The sequence below is a fragment of the Maniola jurtina genome, chromosome 14 (assembly GCF_905333055.1).
Source record: "Maniola jurtina chromosome 14, ilManJurt1.1, whole genome shotgun sequence".
Taxonomy (NCBI): domain Eukaryota; kingdom Metazoa; phylum Arthropoda; class Insecta; order Lepidoptera; family Nymphalidae; genus Maniola; species Maniola jurtina.
Window position 1 is genome coordinate 11,281,085 of NC_060042.1, and position 21,737 is coordinate 11,302,821.

The 21,737-nt window shown below is 38.9% G+C and overlaps 1 protein-coding gene across 2 annotated transcripts; it reads right to left on the reverse strand.

The window, feature by feature from the left end:
* Positions 1–1,155: 1,155 nt before the first annotated feature.
* Positions 1,156–21,486, reverse strand: LOC123872116 (multiple inositol polyphosphate phosphatase 1-like). Of its 2 annotated transcripts, none has more exons than XM_045916261.1 (10): positions 21,383–21,486; positions 20,054–20,223; positions 12,152–12,297; positions 6,140–6,316; positions 5,603–5,722; positions 4,930–5,028; positions 3,747–3,875; positions 3,306–3,456; positions 2,618–2,816; positions 1,156–2,128 (listed from the first exon to the last, which is right to left on the reverse strand). In XM_045916261.1, exons 2-10 carry the CDS (start codon positions 20,214–20,216, stop codon positions 1,879–1,881), a joined length of 1,434 nt encoding a protein of 477 aa, XP_045772217.1. In that variant the 5' UTR covers positions 20,217–20,223; positions 21,383–21,486; the 3' UTR covers positions 1,156–1,878. The 2 variants fall into 2 exon arrangements, with proteins under 2 accessions (XP_045772217.1, XP_045772216.1); XM_045916260.1 differs by having other exon boundaries at positions 20,054–20,237; positions 21,383–21,475.
* Positions 21,487–21,737: the final 251 nt, after the last annotated feature.

Genomic DNA, 21,737 nt, shown 5'->3' on the forward strand with positions numbered 1-21,737 from the left:
TGCTCCAAAGTGAAAGACGTGCGAGCAGCACGGATAGGTACCTAATAAAGAAAACGCCATGTACTCTTCCTAGGAAACTTCGGCTATAAATGGAAAATTTTCCCGATGTTGTTATATCATTAATTAATAAAATATACCTAGATCAAAGCTAATAAGTCAGTAAAAATATTTTTTAAAAACCATCAATAAATGTCTGAGAAATTAATTATAACAACCAACAATTCATAATTTCTACAATCTAAGGCTGAGATCTAGGGAGCGTACTTTAACTTTAGCCAGGCTTAGGGTGTGTTTTTACATATTTTTTTTTTGTTTATTCACTATAGGTAAGCGCTTGACCACAATCACACCTGATGGAAAGTGATGATGTGGTCTAAGATGGGACGCGTTTACCTAGAAGGTGCCTATTCACTCTTGTTTTAAAGATACCCGGATTGTAATTGGTAGGAAACACAGATCGCGGAAGAGTATTCCAAACCTTAGCCATGCGTATGAGGAATGAAGACGCAAAACGTTTCGTGCGTGTAGATGGAATGGCAAATGCCTACTAAATGGCCATGTGCTTGGCTGCCAATTACACCTTTACCTATAGTAGGTAGGTGATGAATTATGATGCAGCCTTCTATTCTTTTGAAGGTTCCAATTATGTAATTGGCGGGAAAACGAAAGCCGGAGGGGCATTTTAAAGCAGTGCATATAAGAAACGAGGAAGCAAATCGCATTCGTACGAGTCCGTGTAAGTTCGGCTATTTGAGTCTGAGCAGTAAAGTACGCTCCATATATCTCAGTGTATATAAATCGTAAAATACTTATTATTGATATGAATCACAACTCTAATAAACTTTATAAACATCAACTTCAAGTAAACTAGGTATCTATCTACATATATACCTACTAAGCAGATATTTTACTAAGACAAAGTTAAGTAATGCTTTTAAGTAATTTTTATAAGTAAGTTCTTTCGTAATGGAAACGATCTGAGTGCCTAGTAGGAGATTTTTAACCTATTCGATCGCGTAAAAGTTAACTGCGTTTTGTATGGAATTGAAACAGCGCCATCTTCTTGTCACTAGATGGCGCTGTTTCAATTCCATACAAAACGCAGTTAACTTTTACGCGATCGAATAGGTTAAAAATCTCCCACTAGGCACACTGGCCAGCATTTATTTATTTATTTAAATAACTACTTATGTTCTTAAGTATTAGTGTATTTTTTCATAGATATGTAAGTGTAGCTACATAATAAACTCACTACGATTCGTGCACGCGACCTACATAAATGACTTTTCATTCATTTATAAAAAATATGTAAGTAATAAGTAAATAACAACAACATTAAGTAATTCTTAAAAGTGATAGGTACGACTTATGTTGCTAAAATTAGACTTTTATGTACATTCAAATGCATTTAAAATATTGTGAAAGAGGTACAAGTTAAACATAGATTTTTAGAAAATTACCAACGAATTCTTTGTTAAACGAGTGACATGTCAGTAAAAAAAAAACGAATCGAAACAAAGAGGAAAAACTAATCATGTTATCTCACTCACACACTATACACAGGTATAATGTGGGAGTGAAATGGATTAACACCGTCATTTTTGATTCGTTTCTTTACTGGTACCTACGCGCCTAAAGATACAGACAGACTGTTGTGCTGCGCTGCCTGCCTGTTGTGATGGTTGACCAATCAGGACATACCTGAAAACGCATTAGACCAATCAAAGAAGACTTTGGCCGACGATGGTGTTGTATGTGAACGGACCGTGAAAAGTTAACTCCATCACAACAAGTTGCAACACAGTAGTGTATCTGCACTTTTACTCTTCTTTTAAACCATAATGCTAGCATCAAATAAGATACCCTAACCTAAACTACCTAGTTTAATAAAGTAGGTAATTCAAGCAACAGTGCTAAAACTATTCCTAAGAAGCTAATACCCTTGACTTTGTCAGCGCCATTGCAGAACTTGAGGTTGCAGTTATCAGCTATGAGCCCGAAGCGGTTCTTAACAAAGCTCCAGCTGCAGAGGCCAACTCTGCACTCCTCCAAGTATAGCGGCCTCTCATTCTCTAGGAAGAGGACTTGGTATTGATCGTTGATCTGGAAGTTGCTGTTTGGTGTGCATCTAGAAATAAAATTAAAGGATTTTTGTAATCGCATCACGTTACAAGTGAGATGTAAAACCGTACAGCGCCATCTAGTTCTACCGCCAGTAGTAGAAGTACGTAGTAAACATTCCAATTACTGACGCAACCGCTATGTTCGCTTGAGCAGACACAAGTTCTTGCCAATACCCCCATGTAATTGTCCATGGAAATCCTCTGGATAGGCGTCCCCTGCTCCGTTAGACTTGACAGTCTCAAGGCCGATGCTGAATAGTTTTTCTTTTAATAAAGAATATTTATAAGTCATGATTAGCATGGCTCCCTTTACCCTACAATTAAGCGTAAAGCTTGTTCCAGGAGTGGGTACGACAATTATAGTGCAACGGGTGGGGTTTGAACCGCCGACCTTTCGGAATTCAGTCCGCTCCTCAACCGTTGAGCTATCGAGGCTCGTGTGGCTTATATTGCGGGATAGGGGTCTAGTCTGGAATGTTCTAGAGCTCTCTTACTTGTAAAGCACGGCGGCGAGGTTGGCGTTGAAGGGCGTCATGGCGGAGGTGCTCCACTTGCGGCTCTGCGCGACCGCGGTGTGGTAGTTGTCTCCAGTCAGCGGCGCCAAGTCGCGGCGCGCGCCCAAGGCTTGCAGTGTAAGCAACAGCATTTGAGCTTCCGTGAAGTGGATGACGGCTCGAGGTTGTTGAGGGGTTTCTAGAGAAAGACATCAATTATTCTTTGCATTCCGTTAAGAAAGTAACGCGTGTGAAAACCCCTTAATTGGTCAGCCTCTAAAGCGATTTTGATGGACAGCGTATAAAGTACCAGCACATCATAATGAAGGAAGAGGTAGGTAGGTAAAGAGATTGATAAAATTAGCTAGACAAGGACTGAGGATACGTTTTTTTATTGGACTAGCGCTTAGCTGCAATCGAAACTGCTGGGAATTGAGAACACAGCCTAAGATGGAGCGCGCTTGCCTAGAAGACGCTTATTCAATCTTGGCTTGAAGGTATATAAATTAAAAGTGGGGTATCTCAATTAAAAGTGAAGATATTTCACTCAATTATAGTTAGGTAGATATGTCATGTACCAAGATTCTATGGAATAGTTATTACCTACTAAAATATTTACTGCGTTAAGTAGGTATGTCTAACCTGTGTAAAGCCAGAAGAAAAAAAATAGTAGGTATGTTTGTCATACCTTTGTCCACATGCGTCCTGAAGAAGTCCATCATGTCTTTAACTCCTGTGCATCCGATTTCCTGATTCTTGGGCGAACCATAGCCGTATTTATAATACGTCATTAAATCTTCGGCATATTCCAAACGTTTCAGGTCATCTTTTGTAAAGGCCTGAAAATAAACGAATTTTATCCTCATAGCCTCAAAACCCGATAAGACAAAGTAAGGAAAGTAACGAGAAAATGTTTGCTGTTAAAAATTCCTAGTGATTAGTGGCGGCGTGCATAGAGTTTGAAGACAGGACAAGGCTTGCATTCAGCAAGAAATCAATTTACTAAATATGAAGCACTGAATTATTACAACTAGAGTAAGCAGTGCGTTTGTGCCTCTATGAATTATGAGCTGCACGCCAATGCTAGTAGCCTCGTAGGTAGTCCTAGTAGAATCAGAATTAGACTCACGGCACACCAAGGCGAGATCTGCGTGACGTCCCAGGCCTTGTTGTATCGGCACATGTCATACATGCTGTGCAGCGTCTCATGCTCGATGTCGTAGTTGAAGCCGAGACGACGAGAGATGTTGTTTATCATCTGTGTAGTAGAAAAAGATAAAATTCAAAAAAAAAAATTCAAAATTCAAAATATTTTTATTCAATTAGACTTTTACAAGTACAGTGGACCCCCGGTATTCCGGCCCCTGTCTAATCCGGCACCCCCTGTAATCCGACAAGTCTATTGTTATTGAATTTACTTTGACATACATAGTGAAGTACCTGTGATTTGTACTTCAGAGTATGTATATAGAATCTTATCATTGGATCTTTAATTTGTCGGATTACAAGGTACTGTTTTGTAAAAAAAGCCGGACTATAGGGGGTCTGAGGCAGTACTCTATGATCCGACAAGTTCGACACTGCCCTGCAAAGCGTTTGTCGGATTACCGGGGGTCCACTGTACTTTTGAATCGTCAAGAGCATCTACCACTGGTTCGGAATGCCTTAAAGCCAGGAATAGGTCACAGATCCTAGTCACATGGCTTTCCGTGCATTTCAACCGAGAAAATAGTATAGCAGTTAAGTAGGTATACTAGATTTAATTCAGTGTTTCCCAAACTTTATTTCGTTTCCCCAATATTTTTTATCGATGCCTTTTTTGCCCAGTAATTGAAATGCAAACATACAGTTGCCAGATAAATTGATTATATTAATTTCGATTTCCGCAGAAAGAAAAGCACTCTTTTTTTTACGTAACTTGAGCGTTGAATTGTTCTCGGAGGGCGTTGTAGCGGGAGCAAGCTGATGCCAGCGATTTCGCTGAGTTGACGCCGTTTTGGTAACCATTTTGAGTCACCAATCAATCACAAACAAGTTTTCAAAAACATTCGAAGTTCAATTAGAACATAGTTTTGTTTTTGATTGGTTAGTGACTCAAAATGGTTAGCGACCACTGAGATTTTTGTCTCTATCATTTGTATGGGATTATGTAACAGAGAGAGCGCTATACTAACTTCTTTCCGAGGATAGAGTATAGCTATGAACTATTTTCTCGCTCAAGAAATGTACGTACATCTAATTTTCCGAGTGAATAAAACTTGTTTCTCACTTATCGTTGGCAGTCAGACAACTGCCTAAGGTTATCAATTTACCTCTTTGTATTCCTGCTTGGATTCAAAAATATTTAGCTGTGTCAATGTGTCAGCATTCTCCTCGACATCAGTGCTCCAAGACGGACAAAATTTGTATGGCTGCAAAACAAAAAAGAATTAATTTTATTGTTTTCGTTTTATCTTGAAATCCTTGAATCGCTCCGGCTTCGCAAAGGTTCTACGGATACTACCTGCCGCCCGATTGTGTGATTGTGAAAAACTTAACTATCCATCGCTATCGACAGCAAATTCTGCATTTTGATTGGTTGATTCGCTGTTTACATTTTTTCACAGCCAATCAAGGGACAGAATTTAAATGAATGAAAACGTTTTTCTTACACAATTAGGAGGCTGTCCTGTTATATCTAGAGTAACTATGAATGTGTAATATCATAACTAATTAAAGCTTCTTAATGTTCGAAATAACGATGAAAAAATAAGTTGAAATTCACTTAGAAGTTACAAGCGAATACACAGACAAACACTTAAATTGCAACTTTGTTTTATATCTACTATTCAGATAAGAAAAATACAGCTTCAATGTCATTTAATATGGTGTTTAATTTTGTATGTAAATCGATGATGATATCTCATTAACTATGATAATGTCACTTCTTCTTTGATCTTTAATCCTACTTAACCTAAAAGAAATATATTGTTCTGAATACATTACCCGTAGCAATTTCTCATCGCTTTCTTTGGAAATGTCAATGTTGTCGGCTTGAGCGCTGAACAGGCCTTCTGTGAACGCCCGGAAAGTTGTGCTTGACCGCTCATCATTCACGTATTTGAACTGGAACAAAGTAACGGGATAGGTCAGTTAAAATTAATTATAGGGTGAAACTTTTTGATCCGGCTCTATCAAAGGTTTCCGATTTAGTATGTATATTGTATATTATTTTAAAAATCCTAAAAATATATTATGATATACCAAAATCTGGGTCCTGGGTTCCCCTACAAGTTTCTTCCATCAATTTCTATCCTTCACTGCTGTCTTCCACGATATAGGTAAGCTTTTTAATTTTCTATTTCATCCATCTTTTTCTGGGTCTTTTTAAAGTATTTTGTATTGTGCTGTTCGTTTTGTTCATCACTTTATCTGCTTTACTAAACGGCATCTTCTCTAAATGTCGCACTCACCACTGATGTCGCTATAATGTCCTAATTTAGTTGCATATCATATTTGATTTATGAAAGCCATGCTTCTTACCAGATAATCGTGAACGTTATCAGTCAATATTCCAGGAAACCTATACTTCCAAGCCTGCGCGAGATGCTGAGTGGAAATGTAGCCATCACTTGTCAGGTCTCCAGCGTACGAAATGTTTAGTCGAGGATTCCACTCCCATCGCTCTAGCAGGTTGACGTCCGACATACACATGCGAAGCTGTTGAAGGAGATAAGACAAGAGATATTACGAAAATTCATAATAATATGGCCTATATTGTTCTAGCCTTTAAATAAATTTAGTTTCAAATAGTAAAATTATATTATTGTATCATATGTAATACTAGATGATGCCCGCGACTTGGTCCGCGTAGATTTGGGTTTTTTGAAAATCCCGTGGGAACTCTTTGATTTTCCGGGATAAAAGTAGCCTATGTCCTTCCCCAGAATGCAACTCTCCACCTTTCATCATAAGTCGTGATACATTGTTATACATTGAATTGAAGTGTTTACATTCATGAGACTATGCTGTATCAATACAACTAGATATAATACCTACATGCGTAGCTGTAGCTAACAAACAGGAATTGAAAGAATTGACTAAGCTATTAATAAAGCCATAACATCCGTTTAAGTGTTTCAATGGTAACTTATCGTACTCCAATAGGTATACTAAGGTGTTCGCGTGGCATACATATTTACTAATCAAACGTGAGATTCCATAAGTAGTAAAACCGGTTATGTAATACGCATAACAACATCTTATATAGTAATGTTATGGGTGTGTTTCTAAATACTTATTTGATGATTGCAAAAGTGCCAACTAGAAAAATATACCATGGAATTCAGGTCGTAGGTTCACAGTTGACGTAAGAGCAGGATGAAGAAAGATCACACTAATATTATTAAGGCGAAAGTTTGTGTGTTTGTGTGTATGTGTGTGTATGTTTGTTACTCCTTCACGCAAAAACTACTGATTTGGCTGAAATTTGGAATGGAGATAGATAATATCCTAGATTAGCACATGTAATATATCGAAGTAAAACGCCGAGTTGCAACAACGGTTTATTATGGACTGGCTTACATCAATTGACAGCTACAATATTATTTCCTAGAATACCCGCATAACATTATAATATACTACACTATCCCCACCTTTATTATGGGTACATTTTTACTATCCTATTATTTACTTGTATACTTAAAATTAAACATTCCATAGGCCACTATAAAAGTACTCAAAACTATAACTTAATTAACATACCTAAATATTTAAATACAAGGTTTAATACATAAATGCAATTCAACTACAATGTTCAAATATTATCATAACCGAACCGAACTGGTCGGCGTCGGTTCCGTTTATTTAGCACCGGGGATGTTCCAGTACGAGATTCGCCCCCGTCGTCGTCAACCTCATTACCCGAACACGAACAGCTATCATAGTCAGCTAACGCCGCTTGAGCAGATACCGTAGGGTGACCACGACTGTTACTCGACGTCGAATCTCGACTGGTCTCCGCCGAACTAGAACGCAATTGATCTGCATGTCGCGTCCATCGCAAACCATCCTCAGTCTCAACCTCGTACATATTTCGTCCCCTCCTACTCTTAATTATCGCTGTACACCACCTTTTATTCTTGCGAAAGTCTTGAGCCCATACTTTATCTCCTTCTACCCAAACCCTTTCAGTTCCGCCTTTTGCCAGTGCTCTTTTTTGCAACCGATCCGATACCGATTCCACAGCTCCCGATTTTAATAGGTCTAAACGCGATCTAAGGTGACGTCCAAACATCAATCTCGCAGGTGTTTCCCCGGTAGTACCATGGATACTATTACGGTAATCAAGAAGAAATCTTTGCAAAAAACTATTTATGTTAATTTTTTCAGCTTCCGCTTTTTTTAGAGCCCTTTTAACCGTTCGAACAGCGTTTTCCGCTTCTCCGTTAGAAGAAGGGTGATATGGCGCGGACGTAATATGTTTAATACCATTGTTTTTCAAAAATGAAGAAAATTCTTCGCTGGACAGTTGCGGGCCGTTGTCACTTACCAGGATCTTGCAAAGTCCAAAACGGGAAAATATCTCCTTCAATTTTAAGATCGTATTTGCCGCAGTCGTAGTAGACATAGGTACGACTTCGAGCCATTTAGAGTGTGCGTCAACTAAAATTAAGTAGGAAACCTTTTTAAATTCAAAAAAATCTATATGAACCCGCTCAAATGGACTGGACGGCCACGACCACGGTACCAATGGGCTTTTCGGTGGCAAGTCCGCAACGTCTCCACACGTCCGACACGCTGAACACATCCGTTCCAGGTCGTTATCTAGACCGGGCCAAAACACAAAGCTTCGCGCGAGCCCTTTGCATTTAACCATACCTAAATGTGAGCCATGCAGCTCGGCCAACACCGCGGCCCGCAGCGCCAGGGGCACGACCACGCGGCAGCCCCACATCAAACATCCATTCTCGACATATAGCTCATCGCGACGCCGCCAATATGCGTTCATTTCTCGGTCCGCTTCTTTAAAACCCGATTTGGGCCAGCCCGTCCTCACAAACTCCAACACTCTAGATATATTTTTATCTTTTGCTGATTCTATCCTAATCTGACTCGAATCAATTGGGAATCTATTTTCAATAAATTTAATAAACGTGTTCGCGTCGTTATTACCTCCCGGTGCTTGTATTGGTAATCTAGATAAGGCATCGGCATTATTCTCTTTAGATTGAACATACTCGATGTCGTACTGGTAACCCGACAGTAAAATAGCCCATCGAATTAACCGCCCCGACGCCATTTGCGGGATGTCTTTTTTTGAACCGAAAATGGCTATCAACGGTTGATGGTCAGTACGTAAAATAAACCTACGACCGTAAAGATACGTATGGAATTTTTTAACCGCAAATACTATCGCCAGTGCTTCCCGTTGGATCTGACTATAGTTAGCCTCCGCCGAGCTAAGCGTGCGAGACGCGTATGAGACGGGCCGTTCGCCGTCCTCCCCGCGCTGCGACAACACCGCGCCCACCCCGCGCGCGCTCGCGTCACACGACACAATAAGTGGTAACCGCTCGTCGTAATGCATCAAAACCGGACAACTGGTTAGAGCTACCTTAATATCCTGGAACGCCTTGTCTTGTTCCTCACTCCACTTCCATTCGACATCTTTTTTTAACAATGTGTATAGAGGGGCTAATAAAATAGATATATTTTTAATGAATTTAGAATAAAAGTTAACCATTCCGAGAAAAGATTTTAACTCTGACACGTTACTCGGTTTCGGTGCCCTAACTACCGCTTCAATCTTTTTATCGTCCGTCCTAATCCCGTGTTCCGATATAATAAACCCCAAATAACTGACTTCTTTTTCAAAGAAAAAACATTTCTCTTGCCGGACTGTAAGACCCTCTTCCTCCAACCTTTTAAACACTGCATGTAAGTTTTTTTCATGTTCTTCTTCCGTTTTACCGGTAATAAGAATGTCATCTAAAAAAACTGAAACGTTAGGGATCCCAGCTACCACTTGCTCCATAATACGCTGGAAAATCGACGGAGCTGACGATAATCCGTAAACCAGCCTATTGTAAACATATAAACCCCGGTGGGTATTAACGACGGTATATTTCTTGGACTCATCTAAGGTTACCTGACTATACGCTTCCGATAAATCGATTTTAGTGAACCTTATCCCCCCGTTTAAGTTATTAAACAATACCTCGGACCTAGGTAACGGATACTTATCAATTTCAAGCATCGGATTTACCGTGCTTTTGTAATCTCCACAAATCCTTAAGGAACCATTGTTCTTTAAAACTACTACTAAACACGAGGCCCAGTCTGAGGATGGTACGGGTTCTATAATACCTGCAGATTCCATGCGCTGAAGCTCGGCGTCGACGTCCCCGCGCAGCGCGAGCGGGAGCGGCCGCGCGCGCCGGAACACCGGCCGCGCGTCCTCCCGCACGCGCAGCGTGGCGCACTGGCTGCGCAGCCGGCCCAGCTTGCCACTGAACACTCCCGGGTACTCACTTATAAACTTATTTTTATCGAATCCGCCACATTTTTCCTTACCGATAGCGAGGACCGATTTAGGCACTGTAATACTCATACGCAACTTTATTAACCACTCCCTGCCTAGCAAAGGCACCGCGCCTTTAAGAATTATGTATAATTTAAGGTTTTCACTGATAAGGCCATACTTAACGGGCACTATGATATAACCGACACATTTAATATCACTTCCGTCATAGCCTTTTAGCTTGTAACTATTATCATGTACCTTGTATTTCGAAAACATCTCCGCATATATTTTGTCACTTATACATGATATAGGCGAACCGGTATCCACATGCATGGCCAGCCGTCTATTCGCCACGGTCACTTCGGCCACTACCGGATCCGATCCCGTCAGTCGTACCATGTAAAGCCCGCTGGGGCCTCCGACTCCTTCGTCATCATAATACCCAGCCGAGTTCTCACGTTCGCCGTCACTGTCACCGCTACGTTCTATCCCTTCCACTCGATGTGCTGTATCTAGCCGGAGGACTTGACCCTCCGCTTTCCGTCCCGCACTAGGGCATACGCGCTGCAGATGTCCAGGCCTCAGGCAGACCCTGCAAGTAAAGTTCTGATAGCGGCAGTCCGGCCTAGTGTGGTCTCTGCTTCCACAACACAGACACGCTCCGGTCTTCTGTCGACTATTTAGCCCACTTGCATGACGGCCCCTACTTCCAGAACCTTCGTAACGCCGCCGCGACTCCGCGCGCGCGGCGCCGTCGGGACGCGGTGGGCGCGCCCCCTGCGCGTGCACCGCATGCACCGCGCCGTCCGTCGTCGTCCGTTGTTCGACTGCCGCAGCGTCATTCGCGGCTGCTTCCAACGCAACGGCCTTTTTGAAGGCCGACGCGAAGGTCACGCTATCCTCGCAGAATAACCTTTGTCGTGAAGTTTCACTGTATAGGCCACATACAAACTGGTCTCTCAAGTTCTCCTCTAGGTTATCCTTAAAATCGCAATCTCTGGCTAAGTGTTTCAAAGCTGCTGCGAACTGAGCCACCGATTCGCTCTGAGCCTGTACTCGTTTCCGAAATTTATATCTCTCCGCGAGAATCGATGGCGTTGGCTGAATGTGTTTTTTCACAAGGTGGACCAATTCACTAAATGTCATCTCACCAGGCTTCTTTGGAGAACACAAATCCACCATCAGTTCGTATGTTGCGTCACCTACACACGCGAGCAACGTAGGTACTTGTAGGTTAGGTTTCACGTCGTTGGCAAGAAAATATTGCTCCATCCGATCGATATAGGTACTCCACGTACCCGAACTGAGGTTAAACTCGCCTAATTTGCCGACCGACATCTTGCCCGACATTTAAAACTAAGAAAAACTTATTATTTCGACTGCGCCACTGTAATATATCGAAGTAAAACGCCGAGTTGCAACAACGGTTTATTATGGACTGGCTTACATCAATTGACAGCTACAATATTATTTCCTAGAATACCCGCATAACATTATAATATACTACAGCACATAAACTACTTTTTAACCTGGAAAATTAAAGAGTTCCCACGGGATTTAGAAAAATCTAAACCACGCCGGCGAAGTTGCGGGCATCGGCTAGTTTAAAATATTCTTTCCGAAAAAATATAATGTTAGGTATCGGGATGTCTGTTTACATGACAATGGGAAGACTTGAAACTTTTGAAAGGAATTAGATTAAAGTGATTCTTGTAATAATAATATAGGAAGTAGTTTAACTCAGGGCACTCTTAATATTAAACTACTTGTACTATGACAATTTGGATAGTATATGCTGTAAGGTACCTTCTAGTATGTATTCTGTTGTACCTACATATTATGGCAACGTAAGATTTGAAATTTAAGTTTTAGCACTAACCACGTATCTGGAGCTTAACTCTATAGCTACTCGTACTCGTTAGGTACTTTGCCTGGCTGTTTTACAAGCTTAGTGCCACTTAGTGAAAGACGGAATATTAATAAGAGAAAAAACTTAAAATAAATTTTAGGTAGGTATTTCTGTTTCTTACATTGGTGTTTCTAAAGTTGCCATTTCTATAATTGATGATGACGTTATTTTTAAACATGACCAACTTCTGCAACCCTGCGAACTCATCCGCCTCTGGGTTGTGGGAGCCGTGACGGTTCATCATCCATATTGCGAGTGGTTGACAACCTGTAACCAAAAAAAAAACATAATACTGTTTGTACTGGGACGGTCTACTCATACTATAGGTGATATTATGATGATAATATCAACAATAAGGAAATGTATGTCAAAGTAGAAAATAGAATCTCCCAAACCTCATAATTCAGTAGAGGCTAAGTCCTAAATTCCAATGGATCATCCCTGGGACTTATATTTCGTATCCTAGTTTCCAGTTTACCTAAACACAGTTATTATTTAGTTAGGTAAGAAAATAGAAGCTCCTATATATTTGCAATCAATACCGAATTAAAGCTCTATATTAAAATATAATAGATTTCGTGATGTATCAATAATTCCTCCTTCAAACTATTCACATTACTAGTTTAAATATCCTCTAGCATTTTTTTGAATAAATCCCATTCAAAAAAATGCGAAAAATGTTATTTATGGATTTTTTTTAAATTGTGGTAATTAGGTACCTAATTTGAGGCAATCTATATCAAATTATAACATACACACGTTTTATATACTTTTAATCCTCGCGTGACAAGTCATCAAAGAACCAACCATAGAAAACCTATGGAAAACCCCATGCTTTGTGTGAAATTTATGGCTTGCCATGTCGAGTTCAGGACATCCGCGTATGCAGCAACAGTAAATTACCTACCCATTCCATTAGTTAATATTGTCACCTTGGCCCAATTAATGTTGTTTTTCACCATTAGATAATTATAACGAATTCCTGGGAATTAGCCACAATTTGGCGTTAACTGCAAACGGCCTGGCCTTGTCACCCTGCTAATAAATATTCATCATTGCCATTTGCCGTGAACTTTATTATCACCATTATCTGACTTCCGTGCTCCCCTTACGTAAAACTATCCTAAGTTTTGCACACCTTTTTTATTAAATACCTAATTTTGATTACAGGTTTTATCACGATTCATCTCATATTATTTAAACGAATTATGTACTTACATAAAGGCATTCCGAACCAGTACTTATTAAAAATTAATTATTTTTAAATATTCAAATGCAAGATGCATTTGAATATTTAAAAATACTTGTAAAAGTTTAAAAATAAATACTTAAAAAAAATATTTTTATTTATTTATAAATTAATTACGCAGTGTGAGATGGAATGCTTAAAAGTGGTCACCGTAAAAAAGTTTGAGCAAAACGGTAAAAAAGACTGGGCAACGTACGAAGTTTGGGAAACGCTGAGGTGCTAAAGGCAGTTGTACACTGCCTGGTGTCAATATTATTTTGCAGTTAGCAGTGCAGTTCAGGAAAGTTTCTGTACTAAAATGCTAATGCATAAACTAATGCCTTGCGTACCTAGTACCTATAGGTACGTCAGCTCACGTAGGGTCACGTAGCTCAGGCAGGGTTTCGTGCACCGTAGTCCGTAACATAAACCAGGTAAGTATAATAACTCTACCAGGATTATATGTCTTGCGTACACACAACACGCAAAATAACAGCCCTATATTTTAAAGCATTTATAACCTAACAAAATCGCAGAAACCTTCTCGCAACGCGATTTGCCTTTGAATCTTCTAGAGTTAGGTTTTTAATCGAACCTATCATGATTTCATTGTCAGTTTGTGATAACAAGATTCTAAGTCGTGTATAGTGTGTCTCTTCCGCATTTCAGGGAGAATCCACTTTGTTTACTTTTTCAGTCAGTTAAGGAAAAATAGATTATAAATCGTTAGAAATGCTTATGTTGCTGCATAGCTTGAGATACCTACCTGTCCGACTGTCCGTGCCTGCTCATGTGTAGTGATGTAGGTCAATAAAGACAAGTGTTAGCTGACCTATATCAGTCCTAGGACTAATAATAGGCTATATTCTATACCTATATTATACAAGGTACTAGATGATGCCCGCGACTTCACCGGCGTGAATTTAGTTTTTTAAAAAATCCCGCGAGAACACTTTTATTTTATAGGTAAAAAGTAGCCCATTCTAGGATGCAAGCTATCTTTGTACCAAATTGATGATGCTAGTTTTTAGCAACTCCGTATGGATTCAGGATTTTAACAATCCCGTGGAAAATCTTTGATTTTCTGAGACAAAAAGTAGCCTATGTCCTTCCCTGGGATACAAGTTAAGTATAATGCGCGACAGGTTGAGATGGCAACCGGGGTGAGGACGCTCCGCACACCCGCACAGCCCCCGCGCTAACCCCTGCGGATGAGCGCAGGTGATCTGCGGGTGTGCAGGACGTCCCCCCGCCTCATACCCCGATTGCCATCTCAACAATCAATACAATATAATTATAGCCTCGATAGCTCAACGGTTAAAAGGAGCGGGCTGAAAACCGAAAGGTCACCGGTTCATACCCCACCCGTTGCACTATTGTCGTACCTACTCCTAGCACTAGCATTACGCTTAATTGGAGGAGAAAGGGGAATATTAGTCAGCATAATAAACTTGGCTAATATTCTTTAAAAAAAATCTCTCTGTTTGTCCGTTGCCTCGGAATCGATTTGAATTTTTTTTGACACACTAGGTATAGGCAGTAGAATGGCAGGTGGTACCTATATCGATATCAAGTTCAGTTCTAACTACTAACGGAACAGCTGAATACACAGACAGTCAGATGCAAATTTTGACATATTTACCAGGCTATTGATGTGCTAAACAGATTGTACTGACATAGTACTTTTTTTTTTTTATTCACTATAGGCAAGCGCTTGACCACAATCACACCTGATGGAAAGTGATGATGTGGTCTAAGATGGGACGCGTTTACCTAGAAGGTGCCTATTCACTCTTGTAGGTATTTCAGTAAGTACTTATCTATCTCAAATTCAGTTTTCTTGAAACCTATAATTTGAATTTATTTTCACTCGTTTAAATACATAGTACCCAATAATAATGGTAGGTTACTGGTTAACATGTAAATCTCATGGAAGGTTCTAGAATCATAAACAGTAATTTATGTGTCAGAAGGTGCGCACTGCATGCAGCGATATACATTTTTATGAGCTGTCTATTTGCGTTTTGTGTCCCTATTCTTGTAATATCCGTTGTGAAATGAAGGAAATTACGCCTAATGCGAAGACTATATAACCTGTAACTACTGGTTATTTCTTTTTAACCGACTACAAAAAAAGGAGGAGGTTCTCAATTCGTCGGAATCTTTTTTTTTAAAGATTATTCACCTTAGTAGGTACGAGTTCGTAGGTGAGTAGGTACATCCCGAAAGCGTTGATAGATTTCGTATTACGAAACCCGATCCTTATCATGAGAGAAAAATTGATCTAAAGTCGTCGTCGTGAAATTAACCTACCTAGTAGGTACCTACCTAGTTTACTAACTTTCATTTATTTGAAGGGCTTTTATACATTATGTATTGTTTATGACAGTCTTATCGTATCTGATAAGTTATAACATAGATTTACCTAATTAGCAATCATTAATTCAATCTTTTACATCTACTAGTAAATATTCGATCTAACTGTAACTTAAATATTTTATATACTACCTACTACCTAATGTATTTTTAACACTTTTTGTATACTCAAATTTAATTAAGTACCTATTTAAACTTATGGTAAGTAGGTAGGTATATCCATAAGGAAAATTCCGTGCAGACCTAAGTCTCGGAGATTTCCAACCTTGAACTTGAAATCGAATAAATTATTCAGTAGGTACGCTAAGTACTTATATATTATAATATTTTGCTATTAAAGTATTATTTCGTGTACGACCGTAAGGAACCCTTCGAATGCGAGTCCGACTCGCACTTGACCAGCTTTTTTAGATATCTATGTCAGTACTTTTTACCTCTCAGTAGATTTGTACCTAGATCTACCTACTTCGAATGAAGAAGCCTGCAAGAGTATTAGGTAAGGTATTTTGTAGTCACAATGTAGCTCAATGTTTATTTATTAGTAAATTGAAATTCATAATAATATGTTATTCATGTTTTCAATACCTAAATATGGAAAATCTTTAAAGCATGTAAGATTGTATTGAACCATGATGATATCGCATTGTTACAATTCTGTACGCTACGCATAACGCACAATGGCAATAAATACACATGACGTTCTATGTTGTAGATGAGTCACCAACACCTTAGCTAATAGCTTAGTCACCTTAATGTATCAGGTACTTACTTAGTAACTACTAACCTGACCGAATTTCGGCTATTTCAGCTAATCCGCAAACAATCTCAGCGGATGCCAGCCAAATTCGCAGGAGATAAAATAGGTACTTATATATTTATGTATATATTATACCTAGTGTGTCAAACCGGGCTGTGCTACTGAGCATTTTCTGACAGAAAAATCCAATTTTTATTAGTTTTTTTGACCCAATCTTTGGATTTTGAACCTGGGATTTCATAATCAGTAGCTGAATAAGCTAGCCACTGAACCTACAAGGCTTTATAATGTAACCTTTAGTGTACGGGTGTATGGATTTAGATCTGAGATAGGACTGACTTGGTCGCACCTTTGGCAAGGTTCCACTTGCAAACGTCTACCCCTATACCTGGCAGCAGTGACGTGGATCGGATCTGTGATAGGACTGATAGCCACGCTTGGACATGTCGTTGGCAAGTGTCCACAATTATACAACCTTTAACTTAAAGGTATCTACGCACGCCCGGATATACTCGTAGATTGTACTTAGATAATGTAGGATCCTACTTAAGGTGCGGGGCGCTGACGCGACGCGTAGTTCAGCTGCAGTTCAGTTCGAGTGCGTGGGCACCTTTAATATTATATAAACGCGAAAGTTTGTACGTATGAATGGATGTACGGATATTTCTTTCACGCAAAAACTACTGGACGGATTTTGCTGTTTGTAATGGAGATAGATTATACCCTGGATTAACACATAGGCATACACATACTTTTTATCCCAGAAAATATTTCATGCCTTCCATGATTCCAGGACCTAGAGTCCTAGAATCATGGAAGGCAGGTAGTAATGTTTTATACTAGTTTAACAGGGCTCTCTCCGTCACTCGCTTCATACAAACGTAGTTCCAATTTCATTTGAATATTAAGCAACCAAAGTCCATGAAATTTTGCAGACATATTCTAGAAACTAATATCTATGTCTGTGGTTTTCCAGATTTCTGTTAAAATATTCGGTTTCAAAGTTACGCGGTCTTAAAAATTTGCATACAAATCTTTGAGCCCCTGTAATTTTAAAACTACATATTTTTAGAAAAATCTAAAACACCACAGACACAGATATATTAGTTTCTAGAATATGTCTGCATTTCATGGACTTTGGTTGCTTAATATTCAAATGAAATTGGAACTACGTTTGTATGAAGCGAGTGACGGAGAGACCCCTCTTAAGTAAAGGGAATATCCAAAAACCGTGAATTTGTGGTTTAGATCCCAAAAAAAAAAGTGTCACAATATTTCTTGTATGATACGGAACCTTTCATGTTTTTATACCCCGACTTCTTATCTACACATTCGATATTTTTTTTTAAAGAAATAGGTCTGTAGCCGTTACCACGTATTTCTATCTATACACGAGGTAGGTATTTGACCTTTTCAAGGTTCTGTGGTTGTTTTGATTAACAACTGGTTTCAAGGTTGCCATTAACCAAAAATTAGCAAATTCAAACTTAGACCAAATCAAAGGGACAAAGAGTCTTCTGTTGTATGACGTAAGTCGTAAGCAATAACATTTTTAGGTCAGTCATACCTAGCTAAGTAAGTAGATACTATAGGAAAACCTTCTAAGGTTTATTAAGATAGATTGACTACTTACCTAATACCTATCTATTCTATTGGTAATCTAAGAGGAGTGCTAGAGGGAGTGGCGCGCGAATCACGATAGACGTAAGTAAATAAGTTTTAATGATTAACTGATTTAGGTCTTTTGAAATCCCGTGGGAACTCTTTGGTTTTCGGAGACAAAAAGTAGCCTATGAGCTAAGGATATTATCTATCTCCATTTCAAATTTCAGCCAAATTCATTCAGTAGTTTTTGCGTGAAAGAGTAACAAACATACACACACACACATACATACACACAAACTTTCATCTTTATAATATAGTGTTTATTTTATATTTTGTATAGCGGCAGTATAAGAATCTAAAAATAATTTTTAAATTATTTAATTATTATTAACGTCACGAAAGGCGATCAATAACGTCACAAGGCGATAAACGACAAAAAAATTTCAATTTTTTTTTTTAAATAAAAATAGAGTAACTAGGTAAGTAATTTCTGCGAGAAATAGTATACTATATAATAATAAGAATATTTAGGTCTTACCTACATCATTATCTATTTGGAAGATTACTTCAAAATAGCCAAAAAGTCCATGTTTATCAAGCATTAAGTTACCTACACCTAAGTATAATGACAAAATATGTAAGTACTTCCGCTTTAGTCAATTACAAGTCTATTATATACACATGCAGTGCGTTCAAGGTTGTATCATCACTTTGGTATGGACAGCATTTAATACCTATAAGTATAGGTGTACACACTGTAAACCTACATAACCTAAGTACCTATATGATAACAACAATGCCCCCCAACCGAATTACGGCCACGAATCTCCATTGAGATTAGCTAACTGCGTGGGAGATATTATAATCCACAAGTAAAGGCGCAAACACAATAAATAATTATTGCACTCTCTATTGCCTCACTCTCATAGTCCGAAAGGAATGTTTTGGTTTTATAGGTTTATTATCATCACCATCTGAGCACTAAGCATAGGACTCCTCTCAGAATAAGAAGAGTATGCGGATTGGTAGACTTGACACACCTTTGAGAACATTATGGAGAACTCTCAGGCATGCAGGTTTCCTCACGATGTTTTCTTTCATGATTAATGCAAGTTATCCAATTGATTAAAATTAAACTCATAATAAATTCCAAAAGTTAGAGGTGCGTGCTGGAGTTCGAACCTTAGATTGCCCGAGGTTTTTAGCACTAGGCTATCACTTGACTGCATATTATAGCTCTTTAGAGAAGGCCTATGTCCAACACTGGACGTCCACAGGCTGATGATGATTATGATATTATAGCTACAGTATCTATCTAATAGGTATGATTTATAATGTGTTTAGTCTTGCGCTCCCTTTCAACACCTTAGGTTTATTTTTGTCATGGTGCCCATGAGGCATGGCGTGGATAATGGGAACTATAAAATCGTCTATTACCGTATTATCTCCCCATTCGTTGCGTCACGCCTTGGAGACGCTCCAAGATTTCGTTAATAATGAAGACAATTAATCTGGTAAATTGATGATGAGGTAAACTGATCTTGTGATGGAATAAATCATCACTATCACTATTGCTCACTACATAGATACTTCCTTACTTACTAATATTATAAATGCGAAAATGTGTGTCTGTCTGCCTTCTAGTTATTCACGGCCCGTCCGTTAAACTGATTTTGAGGTATACAAAGATAACTTGCATCTCGAGGATGGACATAGGCTACTTTTTATCCCGGAAAAACGAAAAGTTCCCCTGGGATTTAAAAAAAATCTTAAATCCATGTGGACGAAGTAGTGGGCACCATATAGTACTGCATCACTGCCAGTGACGTCGAAGCCCCGGCGTCTCAGAAGTACTCTACTGTTGTGAACTGTGACATGGGTGATCCACATATTACAGGTACCTACTTGAAAATTTTGAATTTGAATTTTTCAGCCACTAATAATAACAGAGAACTATTTATTTACCAGTCAAAGAATAACCTTCCATCAACATCGTGGGAGAAAGTAAAGTAGAGTTATTTGTATTCGAAATTCGAATTAAAAAAAAAAAAACTTACCAGGAACATCATGAGCTCTGCTCACAGGGATGCCTTTGTTCGAGAAGGTGTAAGCGGTCTTCGTGCCAAAGAGTAGATAGGGATCTTCATCTCCAGACCTGCAACTCTCTTCCTGCCCGTGCACTATCGCAAGGCACAGCGCGAAGAGCAATGCTAACCGCATTTTTATGCCTAGTTAGGTATGCTGTAAAAAATACACCATGGATGATGAATAAAGGAGTCGACTCCACACGGTCTAGCGCGCAAAGTTCCTCTTCTGTGTGAACTGTTGTCATTAGATTAGACATTGCATGGTTCCGTATCCAGTAGATTTACAAAGTTGAGCGTAACAGTCAAATAAGCAACAATCGTGGTTCTTCTTTAAGTCAACATGCAAGGAGCATGAATTAAGAACATAGGGGACTACTTAATTAGCTAAGGTAGAGTTCAACTACGATGGCGACGCTGTATATACCTTCTTATTTTGGATTGGCGAATTTGGTAGGTGCACTTCGGAAATATGCGATTATTTGTTTTTTTAATACCTAAACTTATTGTGGTATACTTACCTACTATATACAACTATGCATGCGTAGGAGGTGGGACGCGTGTGCGTGCATGCGTGCGTGCGTGTGTGTGTGTGTGTGTGTGTGGGTATGTGTATGTGTATGTGTGTGTGTGTCTGTATGTCCGTCTATGTTTTGTAGAGGTATAAACATTTGGTAAAAATGAATTCTAGTTTAATTGCCACATTACCAGACCTCTTCACACACATCAGCTTTTGTTAGTTACTTACCTACTTCTGTTATTAACTAAGTCACATTATTTCCTTACATACATACCTACTTACTTACCTGCCTAATTTTAATCCTGTGATTATCATAAAGGTAAGATGATTTAATTATGCCACATCCATACTTTAAATAATGGTTAAATGTTTTGGGGTTCCATAAGTTCCGTCTGTATGTCGTAACTCAGGATAGGTAGGTAAGTTATCTATATTTAATACATTTGGATAGTAATTAATAAATTAAAAAACTAAAGTTTACCTACTTTAGTATATAGGTAGGTATATAATTCTTATTTATTCTTAAATCTGGTAACTTAGGCTAATTTCTGTGCTTTAGCAAATCTACTTTATCAAAATAGAAAAAAGTAGGTAGTGTAGTAAGCATATTTTCTCGCGACCTCCATAAACTAGGTACCAAAACAAAATGCGTGACGCCGTCATCTAAACTAAACATCGACTTTAACTAGCTAAAAACTTTAACTGAAAACACAAATAACAATAACTTCACATTTCTATATTTTTATAATAAAAAAAAAAAACAAGTTGACACTATAAAATACCTTTTTCGCGGGAACACAGTTTATGATTGAGTTTTTACTCTGTGGTTAGCGCGGGAAACGCGGTGTGCTAGATGCAATAGAGCGAATGAACTGACTTGCCCGCAAGGAAAATGAAACAGGCTTTGGTTTTGTTATAGAGTCATAACAGGTAGAGCGGCTATTGGGATTGGGAACATTTCCATAAAAAATAACGTTATCTGTATAAAGCTGCGATCACACTATCACACTAATATTATAAAGGCGAAAGTTTGTATGTGTGTGTGTGTGTGTGTGTGTGTGTGTGTGTGTGTGTGTGTGTGTGTGTGTGTGTGTGTGTGTGTGTGTGTGTGTGTGTGTGTGTGTGTGTGTGTGTATG

Coding starts and splice junctions, on each gene's coding strand:
- LOC123872116 (XM_045916261.1), bottom strand. CDS start 20,216: ATGCGGTTAGCATTGCTCTTCGCGCTGTGCCTTGCGATAGTGCACGGG. Junction 6,317..12,151: donor GCAACTTTAGAAACACCAAT/GTAAGAAACAGA, acceptor CTCCTTCAACAG/CTTCGCATGTGTATGTCGGA. Junction 3,876..4,929: donor CCAAGCAGGAATACAAAGAG/GTAAATTGATAA, acceptor TCTACTACACAG/ATGATAAACAACATCTCTCG.